Raw genomic sequence first — 19,587 nt, 5'->3', positions numbered from 1 at the left:
GACTTCCTGAGTGTCGCAGATGCTCCACAACGAGTCCACCCACAGCTCCAGCTCTGAAATCCAGTTAGCTAGAAGCTGCATTTGGACACACCTTCTGCACACATGGTCACCTGGGACGCTGGAAGTGTCCCTCATTTCCCACATTGTGCACGAGGAACATATCATGGGTCTGAGGTCTCCTGCCATGATGTCCTTGTTATCCAAGCTAGTTACTCCCTGAAAAGAAAAATGACATTAGCTAGGGTATTTATGTTAGCTAGGAACCTTGGGCTGGATTCTCTGCAGCCCCGTGCCGAAATCGCGTTTGGCGCAGGGGCGGAGAATCAAGTTTCACGACGAAATCAGGCTCTGCGCGATCTGGCGATTCTCCAGGCCCCGCAAATCCGCGGATTCGCGAATTACTCTGCGCAGCTGGGGGGCCATTAACAGAGGCCCGCCCAGCAATCCTCCACTCCCGACCGGCTGAGCTCCCGACGGTGTGGAACTAATACGGTACTGCCGGTCGGGATGGTCGCGTGGCGGCTGCGGACTCAGCCTGAGGCCATCCTGGTGGGGTACGGGGGGATCAGGCACCGGGGGATAAGGCCCGGTACGGGGGGATCGGGCACCGGGGAATAAGGCCCGCCTTATGGGCCGGGTCGCAGATCAGGCCGGTCTGATGCAAGGGCACGTGGCTAATCAGGGGGTCTCTACATTATGGAGCTGCCTCCGCGGTCTAGGACCGCCATGGCGCTCGGTTCGGCCGCTGGAGGGCGCCATCGTGCGCATGCACGGACTCGAAACCGGAAGTGCAGGGGCCCGTATCCGAAGTGTTGGAGGGAAAAATCCCTTGTAATCAGTGCAGTCAAGAGGCCGAGGCTCAAGGCAAGGTTCAAAGCGTTGTTCTTTATTGTACAATTACTGAAGCCTTCAGGGAGACCCACTCAGCCAGCTCAGAAACAGTGGCTTGGTCCACGTTGATCTCAACAATTACACATTCGGGCGGGACTTCCGGGTGCGGCGATGACCAGCTGAGTCGCACGTTTCGGCAGCTCCCTGTGAAACGGACTTTTGGGCTCTTGATAGGAGCCCCAACGGCAATTTTAACGGCTGAAAACACCGTGCGGTAAACCAGAAGGGTGTTCCCCCTGGACACGGATGGAAAAAGGAGAGGAAAGTGGCCGGATTGCAGCGGATCCTTTGGAGCAGCGGCAAGGAAGGCAAGCAGAAACCAAGATGGCGTCGGAAGGTGGCAGTTTCATATGGGGCCCTGAACAAGAAGAGTTTTTGAAACGCTGCGTGGAGGAGATAAAAAAGGAAATGAAGAAAGAGTTGTTGGCCCCGATATTACAGGCGATTGAAGGGCTGAAAGAGGAACAAAAGACCCAGGAGCAGGAGCTTCGGGTCGTGAAGGCGAAAGCAGCAGAGAATGAAAACGATATACAGGGCCTGGTGGTGAAGTCGGAGATACAGGAGGCACACCAGAAACGATCTGTGGAGAGGTTGGAGGCACTGGAAAATAACGCAAGGAGGAACAACTTGAGGATTCTTGGCCTTCCTGAAGGTGTGGAGGGGGCGGACGTCGGGGCATATGTGAGCACGATGCTGCACTCGTTAATGGGAGTGGAGGCCCCGACGGGTCCGTTGGAGGTGGAGGGAGCATACCGAGTTATGGTGCGAGGATCGAGAGCAGGAGAAGCTCCCAGAGCCATAGTGGTGAGATTTCTCCGTTTTAAGGATAGAGAAATGGTCCTTAGATGGGCGAAGAAAACTCGGTGTAGTAAAAAAAAAAAAGATAAAGTTTGGAATGCTGCAACCGGCAAGACTGTGGGTCACATATCAAGGGAGGCACCACTACTTTGAGACGGCGGATGAAGCGTGGACTTTTATTGTAGAAGAAAAATTGGAATGATTGGACTACGAAAATGAACGTTTGGACAAAGTGGTGGGTCGAGTGGGGGGGGGAGGGGCGAAGAGGGATTGTATGATTAATCCTGCGGTATGGTAACTTTTCTTTCTCCCACAGGTGGTGATGGGGGGAGGTGGGGAGGGAGAGGAGATGGGGCGTTGGCCATGGGAGGCGGGGCCGAGGGAGAGGCGCGGGCTTGGTTCCCGCGCTATGATAATTATGGCGGGAATAGAGAAGCAGGAAGGAGGGGGCGCCGCACGGGGCGAGCCGTGATCACGGGGGGAAGCCGAGGTCAGCCAGAGTTTGCTGACTTCTGGGAGCAACATGGGGGGAGTAATTACGCTAGCGGGGGGGGGGGGGGGAGGGGGGAATTACTGGGTTGCTGCTGCTGGGGAAAGGGGGGAGTGGGTACGGGAAAGGATGGGCGGGGGGGCACCGTCTGGGAGAAATACAGCTGCGTGGGAACTGGGCGAGAAGCTGGAAAAAGATGATGGCTAACCGGCAAGGGGGGGGGGGGTGGGAAGCCCCCCAACTCGGCTGATCACGTGGAACGTGAGGGGGCTTAACGGGCCGATAAAGAGGGCACGAGTACTCGCACACCTTCAGAAACTTAAAGCAGATGTGGTCATGTTACAGGAAACGCACCTGAAACTGATAGATCAGGTTAGGTTGCGCAAAGGATGGGTAGGGCAGGTGTTCCATTCGGGGCTGGATGCGAAAAACAGGGGGGTGGCTATATTAGTGGGGAAGCGGGTAATGTTCGAGGCAAAGACTATAGTGGCGGATAACGGGGGCAGATACGTGATGGTGAGTGGCAAATTACAGGGAGAGATGGTGGTGTTGGTAAACGTGTATGCCCCGAATTGGGACGATGCCAATTTTATGAGGCGAATGCTAGGACGCATCCCAGACCTAGAGACCGGAAAGCTGATAATGGGGGGAGACTTTAACACGGTGTTGGAACCAAGGCTGGATAGGTCGAAGTCCAGGACTGGTAGGAGGCCGGCAGCAGCCAAGGTGCTTAAGGATTTTATGGAGCAGATGGGAGGGGTGGACCCGTGGAGATTCAGTAGACCTAGGAGTAAGGAGTTCTCGTTTTTCTCCTATGTCCATAAAGTCTATTCACGCATAGACTTTTTTGTGTTGGGTAGGGCATTGATCCCGAGGGTGAGGGGAACGGAATATACGGCTATAGCCATTTCGGATCATGCCCCACACTGGGTAGACTTGGAGATAGGGGAGGAAACGAGGGCGTCCACCCTGGAGAATGGACATGGGACTAATGGCGGATGAGGGGGTGTGCTTAAGGATGAGGGGATGCATTGAAAAGTACTTGGAACTCAATGACAATGGGGAGGTTCAGGTGGGAGTGGTCTGGGAGGCGTTGAAGGCGGTGGTTAGGGGGGAGCTGATATCAATAAGGACACATAAAGGGAAGCAGGAGAGTAAGGAACGGGAGCGGCTGTTGCAAGAACTTTTGAGGGTGGACAGACAGTATGCGGAAGCACCGGAGGAGGGACTGTATAGGGAAAGGCAAAGGCTGCATGTGGAATTTGACTTGCTGACCACAGGCACTGCAGAGGCACAATGGAGGAAGGCGCAGGGTGTACAGTATGAATATGGAGAGAAGGCGAGCAGATTGCTGGCACTCCAATTGAGGAAAAGGGGAGCAGCGAGGGAAATAGGGGGGGTGAGAGACGAAGATGGAGAGACGGAGCGGGGAGCGGAGAGAGTGAATGAAGTGTTTAAGACATTTTATAAAAAATTGTATGAAGCTCAACCCCCGGATGGGAGGGAGAGAATGATGGAGTTTTTGGATCGGCTGGAAATTCCCAAGGTGGAAGAGCAGGAAAGGATGGGATTGGGAGCACAGATCACGGTAGAAGAAGTGGTGAAAGGAATTAGGAACATGCAGACGGGAAAGGCCCCGGGACCGGACGGATTCCCAGTTGAATTTTACAGAAAATATTTGGACTTGCTCGCCCCGCTACTGACGAGGACCTTTAACGAGGCAAAGGAAAGGGGACAACTGCCCCCGACTATGTCAGAAGCAACGATATCGCTTCTTTTAAAGAAGGAAAAGGATCCACTACAATGCGGGTCCTACAGACCAATCTCCCTCCTCAATGTAGATGCCAAGGTCTTGGCCAAGGTAATGGCAATGAGAATAGAGGAATGTGCCCCGGGGGTGGTTCATGAGGACCAAACTGGGTTTGTGAAGGGGAGACAGCTGAACACGAACATACGGAGGTTGTTAGGGGTAATGATGATGGCCCCACCAGAGGGTGAAACGGAGATAGTAGTGGCGATGGATGCCGAGAAAGCATTTGATAGAGTGGAGTGGGATTATCTGTGGGAGGTGTTGAGGAGATTTGGGTTCGGAGAGGGGTATGTTAGATGGGTGCAGCTGTTGTATAGGGCCCCAGTGGCGAGTGTGGTCACGAATGGACGGGGATCGGCATATTTTCGGCTCCATAGAGGGACAAGGCAGGGATGTCCTCTGTCCCCATTACTGTTTGCACTGGCGATTGAGCCCCTGGCGATAGCGCTGAGAGGTTCCAAGGGATGGAGGGGAATACTTAGGGGAGGAGAAGAACACCGGGTATCTTTATATGCGGATGATCTGCTACTATATGTGGCGGATCCAGCGGAGGGGATGCCAGAAATAATGCGGATACTTGGGGAGTTTGGGGATTTTTCAGGGTATAAATTGAACATGGGGAAGAGTGAGCTGTTTGTGGTGCATCCAGGGGAGCAGAGTAGAGAAATAGAAGACCTACCGTTGAGGAAGGTAACAAGAGACTTTCGTTACCTGGGGATCCAGATAGCTAAGAATTGGGGCACATTGCACAGGCTAAATTTGACGCGGTTGGTGGAGCGGATGGAGGAGGATTTCAAGAGATGGGATATGGTAGCATTGTCAATGGCAGGGAGGGTGCAGGCGGTTAAGATGGTGGTCCTCCCGAGATTCCTCTTTGTGTTTCGGTGTCTCCCGGTGGTGATCACGAAGGCTTTTTTCAAAAGGATAGAAAAGAGTATCGTGGGTTTTGTTTGGGCCGGGAGGACTCCGAAAGTGAGGAAGGGATTCTTACAGCGTAGTAGGGATAGGGGGGGGGCTGGCACTACCGAGCCTAAGTGAGTATTATTGGGCCGCTAATATTTCAATGGTGAGTAAGTGGATGGGAGAGGAGGAAGGAGCGGCGTGGAAGAGATTAGAGAGGGCGTCCTGTAGGGGGACCAGCCTGCAGGCTATGGTGACAGCCCCATTGCCGTTCTCACCAAGGAACTATACCACGAGTCCGGTGGTGGTAGCTACACTGAAGATTTGGGGACAGTGGAGACGACATAGGGGAAAGACCGGAGCACTGGGGGGGTCCCCAATAAGAAACAACCATAGGTTTGCCCCGGGGGGAATGGATGGGGGATATGGAATGTGGCAAAGAGCAGGTATAACGCAATTGAAAGATCTATTTGTGGATGGGAAGTTTGCGAGTCTGGGAGCGCTGACCGAGAAATATGGGTTGCCCCAAGGGAATGCATTCAGGTACATGCAATTGAGGGCTTTTGCGAGGCAACAGGTGAGGGAATTCCCGCAGCTCCCAACACAAGAGGTGCAGGACAGAGTCATCTCAAAGAAATGGGTGGGGGACGGTAAGGTGTCGGATATATATAGGGAAATGAGAGACGAAGGGGAGACTATGAAGGACGAACTAAAAGGGAAATGGGAAGAAGAGCTAGGGGAGGAGATTGAGGAGGGGATGTGGGCAGATGCCCTAAACAGGGTAAACTCGTCGTCCTCGTGCGCCAGGCTAAGCCTGATTCAGTTTAAGGTATTACACAGGGCACATATGACTGGAACACGGCTCAGTAAATTTTTTGGGGTAGAGGATAGGTGTGCGAGGTGCTCGAGAAGCCCAGCGAATCATACCCATATGTTTTGGTCATGCCCGGCACTACAGGGGTTTTGGATGGGGGTGACAAAGGTGCTTTCGAAAGTAGTAGGAGTCCGGGTCGAACCAAGCTGGGGGTTGGCTATATTTGGGGTTGCACAAGAGCCGGGAGTGCAAGAGGCGAAAGAGGCCGATGTTTTGGCCTTTGCGTCCCTAGTAGCCCGGCGCAGAATATTGCTAATGTGGAAAGAAGCCAAGCCCCCGGGGGTGGAGACCTGGATAAATGATATGGCGGGGTTCATAAAGTTAGAGCGGATTAAGTTCGTCCTAAGGGGGTCGGCTCAAGGGTTTACGAGGCGGTGGCAACCGTTCGTCGAATATCTTGCGGAAAGATAGATAGGGGAGAACAAAGAAGGCAGCAGCAGCGGCCCAGGACTTGGGGGGGGGGGGGGGGAGGGATGGGGGTGTGTGGCCTGAGACAAGGCAGTTGCCAATTAGGGCTAGTTTTTATTTTTTGTTATTTAATATTTATTTGTTGTTGTTTTTGTTTAAATTTAAAAAGGTCATTATTATCTGTATTGTTACAATGTTGTGTAAAGGATGCACAATGCACTGTGTTGGTTGACCAAAAATTTTCAATAAAATATTATTTAAAAAAAAAAAACAATTACACATTCGCTCTGGATTTTTATAGGAATCCAAATTCGAGCGGGAACATTTGCTCATACATAATAGTTAAAGGGTAGTTTTGATTTAGATCTCTCAGACAGGTTTAAACTGAGAATATGCATCTTTGTCGATTTGCATCTGTATGGTGTGTGTCCGTGTTGATGAGATTATCTGTGCTCGCTCCGGTGTCCCTCCCTTGTCAATTTGCATCTGTATGTAGTGTGTTCGTGTTGATGAGATTATCTGTGCTTGCTGCGGTGTCCTTCCCTTCTCTAATGTGTTTCCCATTATCTCGCTGATGTGTCTCCTTAACTAAATCGACCTCCGATGTCTGTGGCTGTGCTATGCTTTTGTTTCCGTCTTTGCTAGATGAGGTGTTAATGTCATTTTTGTCCTGCTGTGTGTGTGGGGGACGCTAATCGAATCTATACATTTCTTTTATTCCTTCTATTCTGGTTTCTTTGCCTGCCTTATTTCATTCTTTCATAAGTCTTTGCCATACAGTTGTGCCATATATCCCACTGCCAGGGTCTTGACTCGCAGACATCCCGATCTCCTGGCCATGGGGCCGTTTTAAGATGCAGCTTCGTGCTATTGCTGGGCAGAACAAGTGTCTTCCATCAGTGCAGAAGGGGATTTAAACGAATGTCCATCCGGGTGTCCCCTTCTGCATTGTGGGCACATTATATTATAAACGGAGCCAATCAGTCCAATAAAACAGTCCAACAAATGTTAAACGGTGCCAATCAGTCCAATAAAACAGTTTCATAAACGAAGAATGTTTGATGAGATGAGATAAAAATATGGTCTTGGAAAATGGCCTACTTCAGAAGCAAAAGCTGTGTGAAGCACTCCGGATCCCTGCTAGCCACGTGAAAGTAAGTGAATCAGCTTGTATTTGTTTGAGGAAACTCGGAAGTTTTTACGCCGACATGGGGATATAGCCCCATTTTGGGAGAACCCAGCCCCTTGTTTCTTACTTGACACTTCTATTGTGATTTTACGGTCCTAATCTATACTGGTTTAGCACAGTGGGCTTAGCAGCTGGCTTGTAATGCAGAACAAGACAGCAGCGTAGGTTCAATTCCCGTACCGGCCTCCCCGAACAGGTGCCGGAATGTGGCGACTACGGGCTTTTCACAATAACTTCATTGAAGTCTACTTGTGACAATACGCTATTATTATAATACTCCTTTTTATTTATTTATTATTTTTAGTCCCAACTAAATTTTAAGCGATGAATTTGATGAACCTCCTCTGCACCCTCTCTAAAGCATCCACATCCTTCTGGTAATGTGGCGACCAGAACTGCACGCAGTATTCCAAATGTGGCCGAACCAAAGTCCTATACAACTGTAACATGACCTGCCGACTCTTGTACTCAATACCCAGTCCGATGAAGGCAAGCATGCTGTATGCCATCTTGACCACTCTATCGACCTGCGTTGCCACCTTCAGGGTACAATGGACCTGAACTTCCAGATCTCTCTGTATATCAATTTCCCCCAGGACTCTTCCATTGACCGTATAGTCCGCTCTTGAATTGGATCTTCCAAAATGCATCATCTCGCAATTGCTTGGATTGAACTCCATCTACCATTTCTCTGCCCAACTCCAATCTGTCTATATTTTGCTGTATTCTCTGACAGTCTTCCTCGCTATCTGCAACTCCACCAATCTTAGTATCATCTGCAACCTTGCTAATCAGACCACCTATACCTTCGTACAGATCATTTATGTATATCACAAACAACAGTGGTCCGAGCACGGATCCCTGTGGAACACCACTAGTCACCCTTCTCCATTTTGAGACACTCCCTTCCACCACTACTCTCTGTCTCCTGTTGCCCAGCCAGTTCTTTATCCATCTAGCTAGTACACCCTGAACCCCATTCGACTTCACATTTTCCATCAACCTGCCATGGGAAACTTTATCAAACGCCTTACTGAAGTCCATGTATATGACATCTACAGCCCTTCTCTCATCAATTAACTTTGTCACTGCCTCAAAGAATTCTATTAGGTTTGTAAGACATGACCTTCCCTGCACAAAACCATGCTGTCTATCACTGATAAATCTATTTTCTTCCAAATGTGAATAGATCCTATCCCTCCGTATCTTCTCCAACAGTTTGCCTACCACTGATGTCAAGTTCACAGGTCTATAATTCCCTGGATTATCCCTGCTACCCTTCTTAAACAAAGGGACAACATTAGCAATTCTCCAGTCCTCCTGGACCTCACCCGTGCTCAAGGATGCTGCAAAGATATCTCTTAAGGCCCCAGCTATTTCGTCCCTCGCTTCCCTCAGTAACCTGGGATAGATCACATCCGGACCTGGGGACTTGTCCACCTTAATGCCTTTTAGAATACCCAAAACGTCCCCCTTATGCCAACTTGACCTCACGTATTTAAACATCCATCCCTAACCTCAACATCCGTCATGTCCCTCTCCTAGGTGAATACCGATGCAAAGTACACATTAAGAATCTCATCCATTTCCTCTGACTCCACGCATAAATTCCCTCTTTTGTCTTTGAGTGGGCCAATCCTTTCTCTAGTTACCCTTTTGCTCCTTATATAGAAATGAAAGGCTTTGGGATTTTCCTTAACCCTGTTAGCCAAAGATATTTCATGACCCCTTTTAGCCCTCTTTATTGTGCGTTTGAGATTTGTCCTACTTTCCCGATATCCCTCCAAAGCTTCATCAGTTTTAAGTCGCCTAGATCTTATGTGTGCTTCCTTTTTCATCTTAGCTAGTCTCACAGTTCTACCCGTCATCCATGGTTCCCTAATCTTGCCATTTCTATCCCTCATTTTCACAGGGACAGTCTGTCCTGCACTCTAATCAACCTTTCCTTAAAAGACTCCCACATTTCAAATGTGGATTTACCCTTAAACAGCTGCTATCAATCCACATTCCCTAGCTCCTGCTGAATTTTGGTATACTTGGCCTTTCGCCAATTTAGCACTCTTCCGTTAGGACCACTCTCGTCTTTGTCCATGAGTATTCTAAAACTTACGGAATTGTGTTCGCTATTCCCAAAGTAACCACTGACTGAAACATCAACCACCTGGCCGGGATCATTCCCCAATACCAGGTCCAGTATGGCCCCTTCCTGAGTTGGACTATTTACATACTGCTCTAAAAACTCTCCTGGATGCTGCTTACAAATTCTGCTCCATTTAGGCCTCCAGCACTACATGAGTCCCATTCAATGTTGGGGAAGTTAAAATCTCCCATCACGACCACCCTATTGCTCCTACATTTTTCTATAATCTGTCTACCTATTTGTACCTCTACTTCACGCTCGCTTTTGGGAGGCCTGTAGTAAAGTCCCAACAATGTTACTGCACCCTTCCTATTTCTTAGCTCTACCCATATTGCCTAGCCAATTAGCTCTTTTTTATTTCCTGGTTCTGCATTCAGAGTCACTTCTTCTTTATTCTCTCAGCTCTTTTTCAGTTCTTTCAGTTACAGCTATTTATACACTGTCCCTAATATCAGATACTCACCAACCAATCCGCTCACCGCTTTCCTGTGCTGTCCCTGTTGATTTTATTTCTTGAACCCCAGCACGCTGTTTGAACAGCTCCTGAGCCTCGAGAAGGCTGTCCCGGTACGGTGCACTCTCCTCCCGAAGGCCGATACAAAATATCTGTTCAACTCATCTGCCATCTCCTTATTTTCCATTATCAATTCTCCAGATTCACTTACTATAGCACCAACGCTCACTTTCTTAACTCATTTCTTTTTTAACTACTTATAGAAACTCTTACTATCTTCCTATATTTCTGGCTAGCTTTCTATCATGCTCTGATTTTCTCTCCTTATTCATCGTTTAGTCAACCTTTGTTCTACATTCCGTCTAATCTTCTGCCCTTCCACTTGTCTTTGCTCAACGATATGCTTTTTCTTCAAGTTTGATCCTATCTTTAACCTTTCTAGTTAAACATGGATGGTTGGTCTTTTTATTATTCATTGGAACATATCTGTTCTGTGCATTCTGAAATATCCCCTCAAATATGCATGGCAGATGCCGTATAATGAGTAAAAATGTGAGGATATTCGCTGTGGTAGCAAAAATGGGAAGGCAGATTATTATTTGAATGGGTGAAAATTGAGAGAGGTGGATACTCAGCGAGATCTTGGTGCCCTCGTGCATCAGTCGCTGAAAGTAAGTACAGGTAAAGCAGGCAGGAAAGAAGGCAAATGGTATGTTGGTATTTGAGTATAGGAATAGGGATGCTGTACTGCAATTGCATAGGGCAATGGTGAGGCCGCACCTGGAGTATTGTGAGCAGTTTTGGTGTCCTTTTCCGAGGAAGGATGTTCTTGCCATGGAGGGAGTGCAGTGAAGGTTTACCAGGCTGATTCCTGGGGTGGCAGGACTGTCATATGAGGAGAGACTAAGACGGTTTGGATTATATTCATTGGAGTTTAGAAGAGTGAGAGGAGATTGCATAGAAACGTATAAAATTCTAACAAGATTAGACAGTAGATTCAGAAAGAATGTTCCCGATGGTGGGGGTGTCCAGAACTAGGGGTCATAGTTTTGAGGATAAGTTTTGAGGATAGGACTGAGGTGAGGAGAAATTTCTTCACCCAGAGAGTGGTGAATCTGTGGAATTCACTGCCACAGAAAGTAGTTGCGGCCAAAATGTTGTGTCATTTCAAGAAGGAATTAGATATAGCTCTTGGGGCTAAAGGGATCAAGGGATATGGGGGGGAAGGTGGGATCAGGGTATTGAACTTGATGATCTGCCATGATCATAATGAATGGCGGTGCAGGCTTGAAAGGCCGAATGGCCTCCTCCTGCTTCTATTTTCTATGCATGTAAATGTTGCCACTGTATCTCTATTGACCTATCCTTTAACATAATTTGCCAAATCACTTTAGCCAGCTCAGCTTTCACGCTGGTGGGCTTGTCCATAACTCTCAAAAGTGACTCCTTGCCGTTACTATTTCTCATCTATACCCAAATTATTTACATATCCTGGCTTTCTGAAATTAGCTCATCCCTCTCTGTTCTAATACTGTCATTAACTAACAGAGCCACTCTTCCACGGCACGGTGGCATGCTAAATTGCCCCTTAACGTCCAAGGATGTGTAGGTTAGGTTACGGGGTTATTGGGATAAGGTGGGGAAGTGACCTTGGGTCGGGTGCTGTTTCAGAGGGTCGGCGTAGACTTGATGGGCCAAATGGCCTCCTTCCGCATTGTAGCGATTCTATGTCTCCACCTTTTCCTCACTTCTTGTCCTTATCCTTCAATATTCAGAATCCCAATCCATGTCTTCAAGTTTTAATTTCTTTTAAAAAACTGTTGAGCATCATAATAAATTGGAACAAATAGGCAAAATATTGGGGACACATCTTCCCTATATCTCAGACTTTATTGCAAGGGGGTAGGAGTATAATGTAGGGAAGCCTTGCTACAAATGTATAGGACATCGGAGAGACCTGCAGTATTTATGGATGAATATACTTGCATTGGAAGCAGTTCAGAGAAAGTACATTAGACTTGTTCTTCGATGAAGGGGTTGTATTCTGAAGAAAGGTTGGGCCTATAGTCATTGAAGTTTAAAAGAATAAGAGGTGATCTTATTGAAATGTACAAGATTCTAAGGTGGCTTGAGGATGTCGCTGAGAGCATGTTGTGGAATTTAGTACTGGGGGGACAGTTTAAAGATTAGAGGTCTCCCATTAAACCTGGAGATGGGTGGGAGGGGCGAATTTCTTCTCTCAAAGTGTCATTCGTCTATGGAACTCTTGTTCCCAGAGAGCAATGAAGCTTGAGGCATTGAATATATTCAAAGCTGATTTAGACAGATTTTTGATTGACAAGGGAGTCAAGGGTTATGAGGGACAGACAGAAAAATGCTGTTCATGCCATGATTTTTCTGAATGATGGATCAGATTTGATGGACAAACGGCCAATGCTACTCCTTATGATCCAAAGATGGTCTCTACCACAAAAGGTCTGTTCAGGATTATGTACATGCAGCACATGTACAAAAAAACTGGAAAATTATCAAAATATGCTGGTCCAATAGAAGGTTATTTTCTCACCTGCCTCAGATTAGGTTTGAATTCCCTAAAGTTAAGCCTATGTCCTGCCTTGTAGTCTTTAAACTTTCTGGCCCAGGGGTTTAGAGCTGGGTGAACGCCATGTCAAATAAGAAGGTGAGAGTCCTGTACTTAATGACAGTGATAGTAGTACTCACAACTTTAGGTATTTTGCTTCCTTCCACTTAGTAAGGCATTTGATAAAGTTCCCCATGGTAGGCTTCTGCACAAAGTAAGGAGGCATGGGATAGTGGGAAATTTGGCCAGTTGGATAACGAACTGGCTAACCGATAGAAGTCAGAGAGTGGTGGTGGATGGCAAATATTCAGCCTGGATCCCAGTTACCAGTGGTGTACCGCAGGGATCAGTTCTGGGTCCTCTGCTGTTTGTGATTTTCATTAATGACTTGGATGAGGGAGTTGAAGGGTGGGTCAGTAAATTTGCAGACGATACGAAGATTGGTGGAGTTGTGGATAGTAAGGAGGGCTGTTGTCGGCTGCAAAGAGACATAGATAGGATGCAGAGCTGGGCTGAGAAGTGGCAGATGGAGTTTAACCCTGAAAAGTGTGAGGTTGTCCATTTTGGAAGGACAAATATGAATGCGGAATACAGGGTTAACGGTAGAGTTCTTGGCATTGTGGAGGAGCAGAGAGACCTTGGGGTCTATGTTCATACATCTTTGAAAGTTGCCACTCAAGTGGATAGAGCTGTGAAGAAGGCCTATGGTGTGCTCGCGTTCATTAACAGAGGGATTGAATTTAAGAGCCGTGAGGTGATGATGCAGCTGTACAAAACTTTGGTAAGGCCACATTTGGAGTACTGTGTACAGTTCTGGTCGCCTCATTTTAGGAAGGATGTGGAAGCTCTGGAAAAGGTGCAAAAAAGATTTACCAGGATGTTGCCTGGAATGGAGAGTAAGTCTTACGAGGAAAGGTTGAGGGTGCTAGGCCTTTTCTCATTAGAGCGGAGAAGGATGAGGGGCGACTTGATAGAGGTTTATAAGATGATCAGGGGAATAGATAGAGTAGACAGTCAGAGACTTTTTCCCCAGGTGGAACACACCATTACAAGGGGACATAAATTTAAGGTGAAAGGTGGAAGATATAGGAGGGATATCAGAGGTAGGTTCTTTACCCAGAGAGTAGTGGGGGCATGGAATGCACTGCCTGTGGAAGTAGTTGAGTCGGAAACATTAGTGACCTTCAAGCAGCTGTTGGATAGGTACATGGATTACGGGAAAATTATATAGTGTAGATTTATTTGTTCTTAAGGGCAGCACGGTAGCATTGTGGATAGCACAATTGCTTCACAGATCCATGGTCCCAGGTTCGATTTCGGCTTGGGTCATTGTCTGTGCGGAGTCTGCACGTCCTCCCCGTGTCTGCGTGGGTTTCCTCCGGGTGCTCCGGTTTCCTCCCACAGTCCAAAGATGTGCGGGTTAGGTGAATTGGCCAATGATAAATTGCCCTTAATGTCCAAATTGCCCTTGGTGTTGGGTGGAGGTGTTGAGTTTGGGTAGGGTGCTCTTTCCAAGAGCTGGTGCAGACTCGGGGCCGAATGGCCTCCTTCTGCACTGTAGATTCAATGATAATCTATGATTAATCTAGGACAAAGGTTCGGCACAACATCGTGGGCCGAAGGGCCTGTTCTGTGCTGTATTTTCTATGTTTATACTGGACTTTTGGCTTGGCTTTCGGGCCAGCATATACAGAAGATAAGCTGGCTCCTGAAAACCTATCACTCTGCTTTCTAGATGAGGTCCGTACTGGCACCTATCGCCAACTATTCCATCCGGAGCAGCTCATCACTGGGAAGGAAGATGCTGCCAACAACTATGCTCGTGGGCACTACACCATCGGCAGAGAGATTGTTGATCTGGCTCTGGACAGAATACGCAAACTGGTAAGATTTTTTAAGTGGAATTCAGAGGCCCAAAATTTCCAGTTCAACCTCGCTAGATTAATTTAATTAAATGGCCTTGGAGTATTCCTCCTCGAGAGGCAAGTTCTCTGCCACACTGGGTAAGGGAGAAGAGAGAGCAGAGGCGAAGAAGTTTCTTCGGGAAGAAGGACATATTGATGTGTGAACCAGCCCATGGTGTTGTCATGGACTCTGATCCTGACAGTACTGACAGACTTCTCAGTCAGGCTGCTGTTTGTAGCAGCCTGATAGGAGGCAAGAGAATGGAGACATTTGTTAAAATGTTTTAGTGTGAATGTCAGCTGCCGTTGCATTGTACAAATGTTCAACTGAGTAACTGACTAACTCCATCATTTTGTGAAATAATTTAAACTCTTTGATGGTTGTGATGAGAATGAAGGACCTTGAATTTCTACAGAGCCTTTCATGACCTCAGGACATCCCAAAGCCATTACAGCTAATTACTTAGAAACATAGAAAATAGGTGCAGGAGTAGGCCATTCGGCCCTTCGAGTCTGCACCACCATTAAATATGATCGTGGCTGAGCATGCAAGTTCATTATCCGACTCCCGCTTTCTCTCCATACCCCTTAATCCCTTTAGCCGCAAGGGCCACGTCCAGCTCCCTCTTGAATATATCCAACAAACCGGCCCCAACAGCTTTCTGTGGGAGAGAATTACACAAGGTCACAACTCTCTGAGAGAAGAAGTTCTTCCTCCTCTCAGTCCTGAATACCTTACCCCTAATTCTTAGGCTGTGACCTCTAGCTTTGGACATCCCCAACATCGGAAACATTCTTCCCACATCTCGCCTGTCCAGTCCGAATAGGATTTTATATGTTTCTATGAAATCCCCTCTCATTCTTCTAAACTCCAGTGAGTACAAGCCCTGTTGATCCAGTCTTTCTATGTCAGTCCTGCCATCCCGGGAATTAGTCTGGTGAACCTTCGCTGGACACCCTCAATAGCAAGAATGTCCTTCCTCAAACTAGGAGACCAAAACTGCACACAATACTCAAGGTGTGGCCTCATCAAGGCCCTACTCCTATACTCTGAAGGCCAGCATTCCATTAGCTTTCTTCACCGCCTGCTGTACCTGCATGCCAACCTTCAGCATAATAATAATAATCGCTTATTGTCACAAGTAGGCTTCAATGAAGTTACTGTGAAAAGCCCCTAGTCACCACATTCTGACGCCTGCTCGGGAACGCCGCTACGGGAATTGAACCCGCGCTGCTGACATTGTTCTGCAATGTAAGCCAGCTATTTAGCTGTGCTAAACCAGCCCCTGTTCCACTGTGACACCCAGGTCTCGTTGCACTTCCTCTGTTCCTAAACAGCTACCATTCAGATAATAATCTGCCTTCCTGTTTTTGCCACAAAGTGGAAACCTCACATTTAATTGCACTTGCCAAGTATTTGCCCACTCAGCCAGCCTGTCCAAGACACCCTGCAACCTCTTTGCATCCTGCTCACAGCGCACACCGCTACCCAGCTTAGTGTGGTCTGTAAATTTAGAGATATTGGGCACGATCTTCCCAAAAGGAACAAAGTTACCTAGTGAGCGCGCCACGTGTTTCCCGGCACTCGCAGTGCTGAGAAACACGTGTCTATTCAACACTACTTGTTTTTTACAACGGGGTGCTCCAATGGCATCCCGAAAAAAAACCTGCCCTCCCCCCAGCCCGAACACACCATGGGAGGGTCCCCCAGCAAACCCGGCCTGATCACACACACACATAAAATGCCAACCTGGCACCACCCTGCCAGCACCACCTGGGCACATTGGCAGTGTCAGGATGGCACTCAGGTGGCACTGCCAAAGTACCCAGGTGGCACCAGCAGTGCCAGGACACCGTCCTGCCTAAAGGGCATGCAGCCGGGGGCCTCCGATCCCCTTGGGAACCCCCATGAGTGCCGTGCCATTCCATCTGGTTCCCATATGTGGAGACCAGCACCAAACGGCACTCACCTGAGGTCCCCAAGGTGAAGGGATTGAATCCCAAAGCCTCAAGTACCTTGGAAGTCTGCACATTAGAGTAAGGCTTACTGCCTCGCTCTAATTTGCAGATTTGCCAAAAAGTGATAGGCGGGTATCTCCTTGCAACGTCTCGCGAGATTGCATGGAATCTCAAGAGGTGTTGCGAGCCGGGCATATCCCGGGAGCCGGGTCTCCCTGCTTTCACCGGCCACATTGCGCTGCAGTGAGATGCTTTTCTGGTGCAGCGTGGCCGGAAGATCGCGCCCATTGCCTGCAATTCCTTTGGACAAATCATTAGTATATATTGTGAACACCTGGGGTCCCTGCACTGAACTCTGCAATACCCTGCAATATCGTCACTTCCTGCCACTCTGAAAAGGACCTGTTTATTCCCACACTCTGCTTCCTGTCTGTCAACCAGTTCCCAATCCATGTCAATACATAATAATAATCACTGACTTCCGGGTGCGGCGATGACCAGCTGAGTCGCACGTTTCGGCAGCTCCCTGTGAAACGGACTTTTGGGCTCTTGATAGGAGCGCCAACGGCAATTTTGACGGCTAAAAACACTGTGCGGTAAACCAGAAGGGAATCCCCCCTGGATACGGATGGAAAAAGGAGGAGAGAGTGGCCAGATTGCAGTGGATCCTTTAGAACAGCGGCATGGAAGGCAAGCAAAAACCAAGATGGCGTCGGAAGGTGGCAGTTTAACATGGGGCCCTGAACAACAAGAGTTCTTGAAATGCTGTGTGGAAGAGATCAAAAAGGAAATGAAGAAAGAGCTGTTGGCCCCGATACTACAGGCGATCGAAGGGCTAAAGGAGGAACAAAAGACCCAGGAGCGGGAGCTTCGGGTCGTGAAGGCAAAGGCAGCCGAGAATGAGGACGATATACAGGGCCTGGTGGTGAAGACGGAGACGCAGGAGGCACATCAGAAACGATGTGTGGAAAGGTTGGAGGCACTGGAAAACAACGCAAGGAGGAACAACCTGAGGATTCTTGGTCTTCCTGAAGGTGTGGAGGGAGCGGACGTCGGGGCATATGTGAGCACGATGCTGCACTCGTTAATAGGAGCGGAGGCCCCGGCGGGTCCGTTGGAGGTGGAGGGAGCATACCGAGTGATGGCGCGAGGACCGAGAGCAGGAGAAATTCCCAGAGCCATAGTGGTGAGATTCCTCCGTTTTAAGGATAGAGAAATGGTCCTTAGATGGGCTAAGAAAACTCGGAGCATTAAATGGGAGAACGCGGTGATCCGCGTTTATCAAGACTGGAATGCGGAGGTGGCGAGAAGGAGGGCGAGCTTTAATCGGGCCAAGGCGGTGCTTCATAAAAAGAAGATAAAATTTGGAATGCTGCAACCGGCAAGACTGTGGGTCACATATCGAGGGAGGCACCACTACTTTGAGACGGCGGATGAAGCGTGGACTTTTATTGTGGAAGAAAAACTGGAATGAGCGGGTTATTAAAAAGAACGTTCGAACAAAGTGGTGGGGCGAATATGGGGGGCAAAGAGGGGTTTTATGTACTAATCCTGCGATGTGGTAACTTTTCTCTCTCCCACAGGTGGTGATGGGGGGAGGAGGGGGGGTGGAGGTGATGGGGCGTTGGCCATTGGGGGCGGGGCCAAGGGAGAAGCGCGGGCTTGGTTCCCGCGCTATGATAATCATGGCAGGAATAGAGAAGCAGGAAGGAGGGGGCGTCGCACGGTGCGAGCCGAGGTCACGGGGGGAAGCCGAGGTCAGCCAGAGTTTGCTGACTTCTGGGAGCAACTTGGGGGGAGTAATTACGCTAGCGGGGGATCTAGCGGGGGGGGGGTGGGAGGGGGGAATTACTGGGTTGCTGCTGCTGGGGAGAGGGGGGAGCTGGTATGGGAGAGGATGGGCGGGGGTGCACCGCCTGGGGGAGATACAGCTGCGTGGGAACCGGGTGAGGAGCTGGAAAAAGGTGATGGCTAATCGACAAGGGGGGGGGGCGTAGGAAGCCCCCCAACTCGGCTGATCACGTGGAACGTGAGAGGGCTGAACGGGCCGATAAAGAGGGCACGGGTGCTCGCACACCTTAAGAAACTTAAGGCAGATGTGGTTATGTTACAGGAAACGCACCTGAAACTGATAGACCAGGTTAGGCTACGCAAAGGATGGGTGGGGCAGGTGTTCCATTCGGGGCTAGATGCGAAAAACAGGGGGGTGGCTATATTAGTGGGGAAGCGGGTAATGTTTGAGGCAAAGACTATAGTGGCGGATAACGGGGGCAGATACGTGATGGTGAGTGGCAAACTACAGGGGGAGACGGTGGTTTTGGTAAACGTATATGCCCCGAACTGGGATGATGCCAATTTTATGAGGCGGATGCTAGGACGCATTCCGGACCTAGAGATGGGAAAGCTGATAATGGGGGGAGATTTTAATACGGTGTTGGAACCAGGGCTGGATAGGTCGAAGTCCAGGACTGGAAGGAGGCCGGCAGCAGCCAAGGTACTTAAAGATTTTATGGAGCAGATGGGAGGTGTAGACCCGTGGAGATTTAGCAGACCTCGGAGTAAGGAGTTCTCGTTTTTCTCCTATGTCCATAAAGTCTACTCGCGAATAGACTTTTTTGTGCTGGGTAGGGCATTGATCCCGAAGGTGAGGGGAACGGAGTATACGGCTATAGCCATTTCGGATCACGCTCCACACTGGGTGGACTTGGAGATAGGGGAGGAAACAGGAGGGCGCCCACCCTGGAGAATGGACATGGGACTAATGGCAGATGAGGGTGTGTGTCTAAGGGTGAGGGGGTGCATTGAAAAGTACTTGGAACTCAATGATAATGGGGAGGTCCAGGTGGGAGTGGTCTGGGAGGCGTTGAAGGCGGTGGTTAGAGGGGAGCTGATATCAATAAGGGCACATAAAGGGAAGCAGGAGAGTAAGGAACGGGAGCGGTTGCTGCAAGAACTTTTGAGGGTGGACAGACAATATGCGGAAGCACCGGAGGAGGGACTGTACAGGGAAAGGCAAAGGCTACATGTAGAATTTGACTTGCTGACTACAGGCACTGCAGAGGCACAATGGAGGAAGGCACAGGGTGTACAGTACGAATATGGGGAGAAGGCGAGCAGGTTGCTGGCACACCAATTGAGGAAAAGGGGAGCAGCGAGGGAAATAGGGGGAGTGAGGGATGAGGAAGGAGA

At 48.9% G+C, this 19,587-nt stretch overlaps 1 protein-coding gene across 1 annotated transcript in view; it reads left to right on the top strand.

Moving 5' to 3' along the window:
* Positions 1-19,587, top strand: part of LOC140386686 (tubulin alpha-3 chain-like) — an 89,610-nt gene that overhangs the window by 52,735 nt on the left and 17,288 nt on the right. Inside the window, exon 3 of the mRNA XM_072469248.1 lies at positions 14,271-14,419. Within this exon, the coding sequence (XP_072325349.1) occupies positions 14,271-14,419 (149 nt within the window). The remainder of the gene's footprint in view (positions 1-14,270; positions 14,420-19,587) is intronic.

The sequence above is a fragment of the Scyliorhinus torazame genome, chromosome 2 (genome assembly GCF_047496885.1).
Source record: "Scyliorhinus torazame isolate Kashiwa2021f chromosome 2, sScyTor2.1, whole genome shotgun sequence".
NCBI lineage: Eukaryota > Metazoa > Chordata > Chondrichthyes > Carcharhiniformes > Scyliorhinidae > Scyliorhinus > Scyliorhinus torazame.
This window is presented reverse-complemented; position numbering and strand designations above follow the sequence as displayed.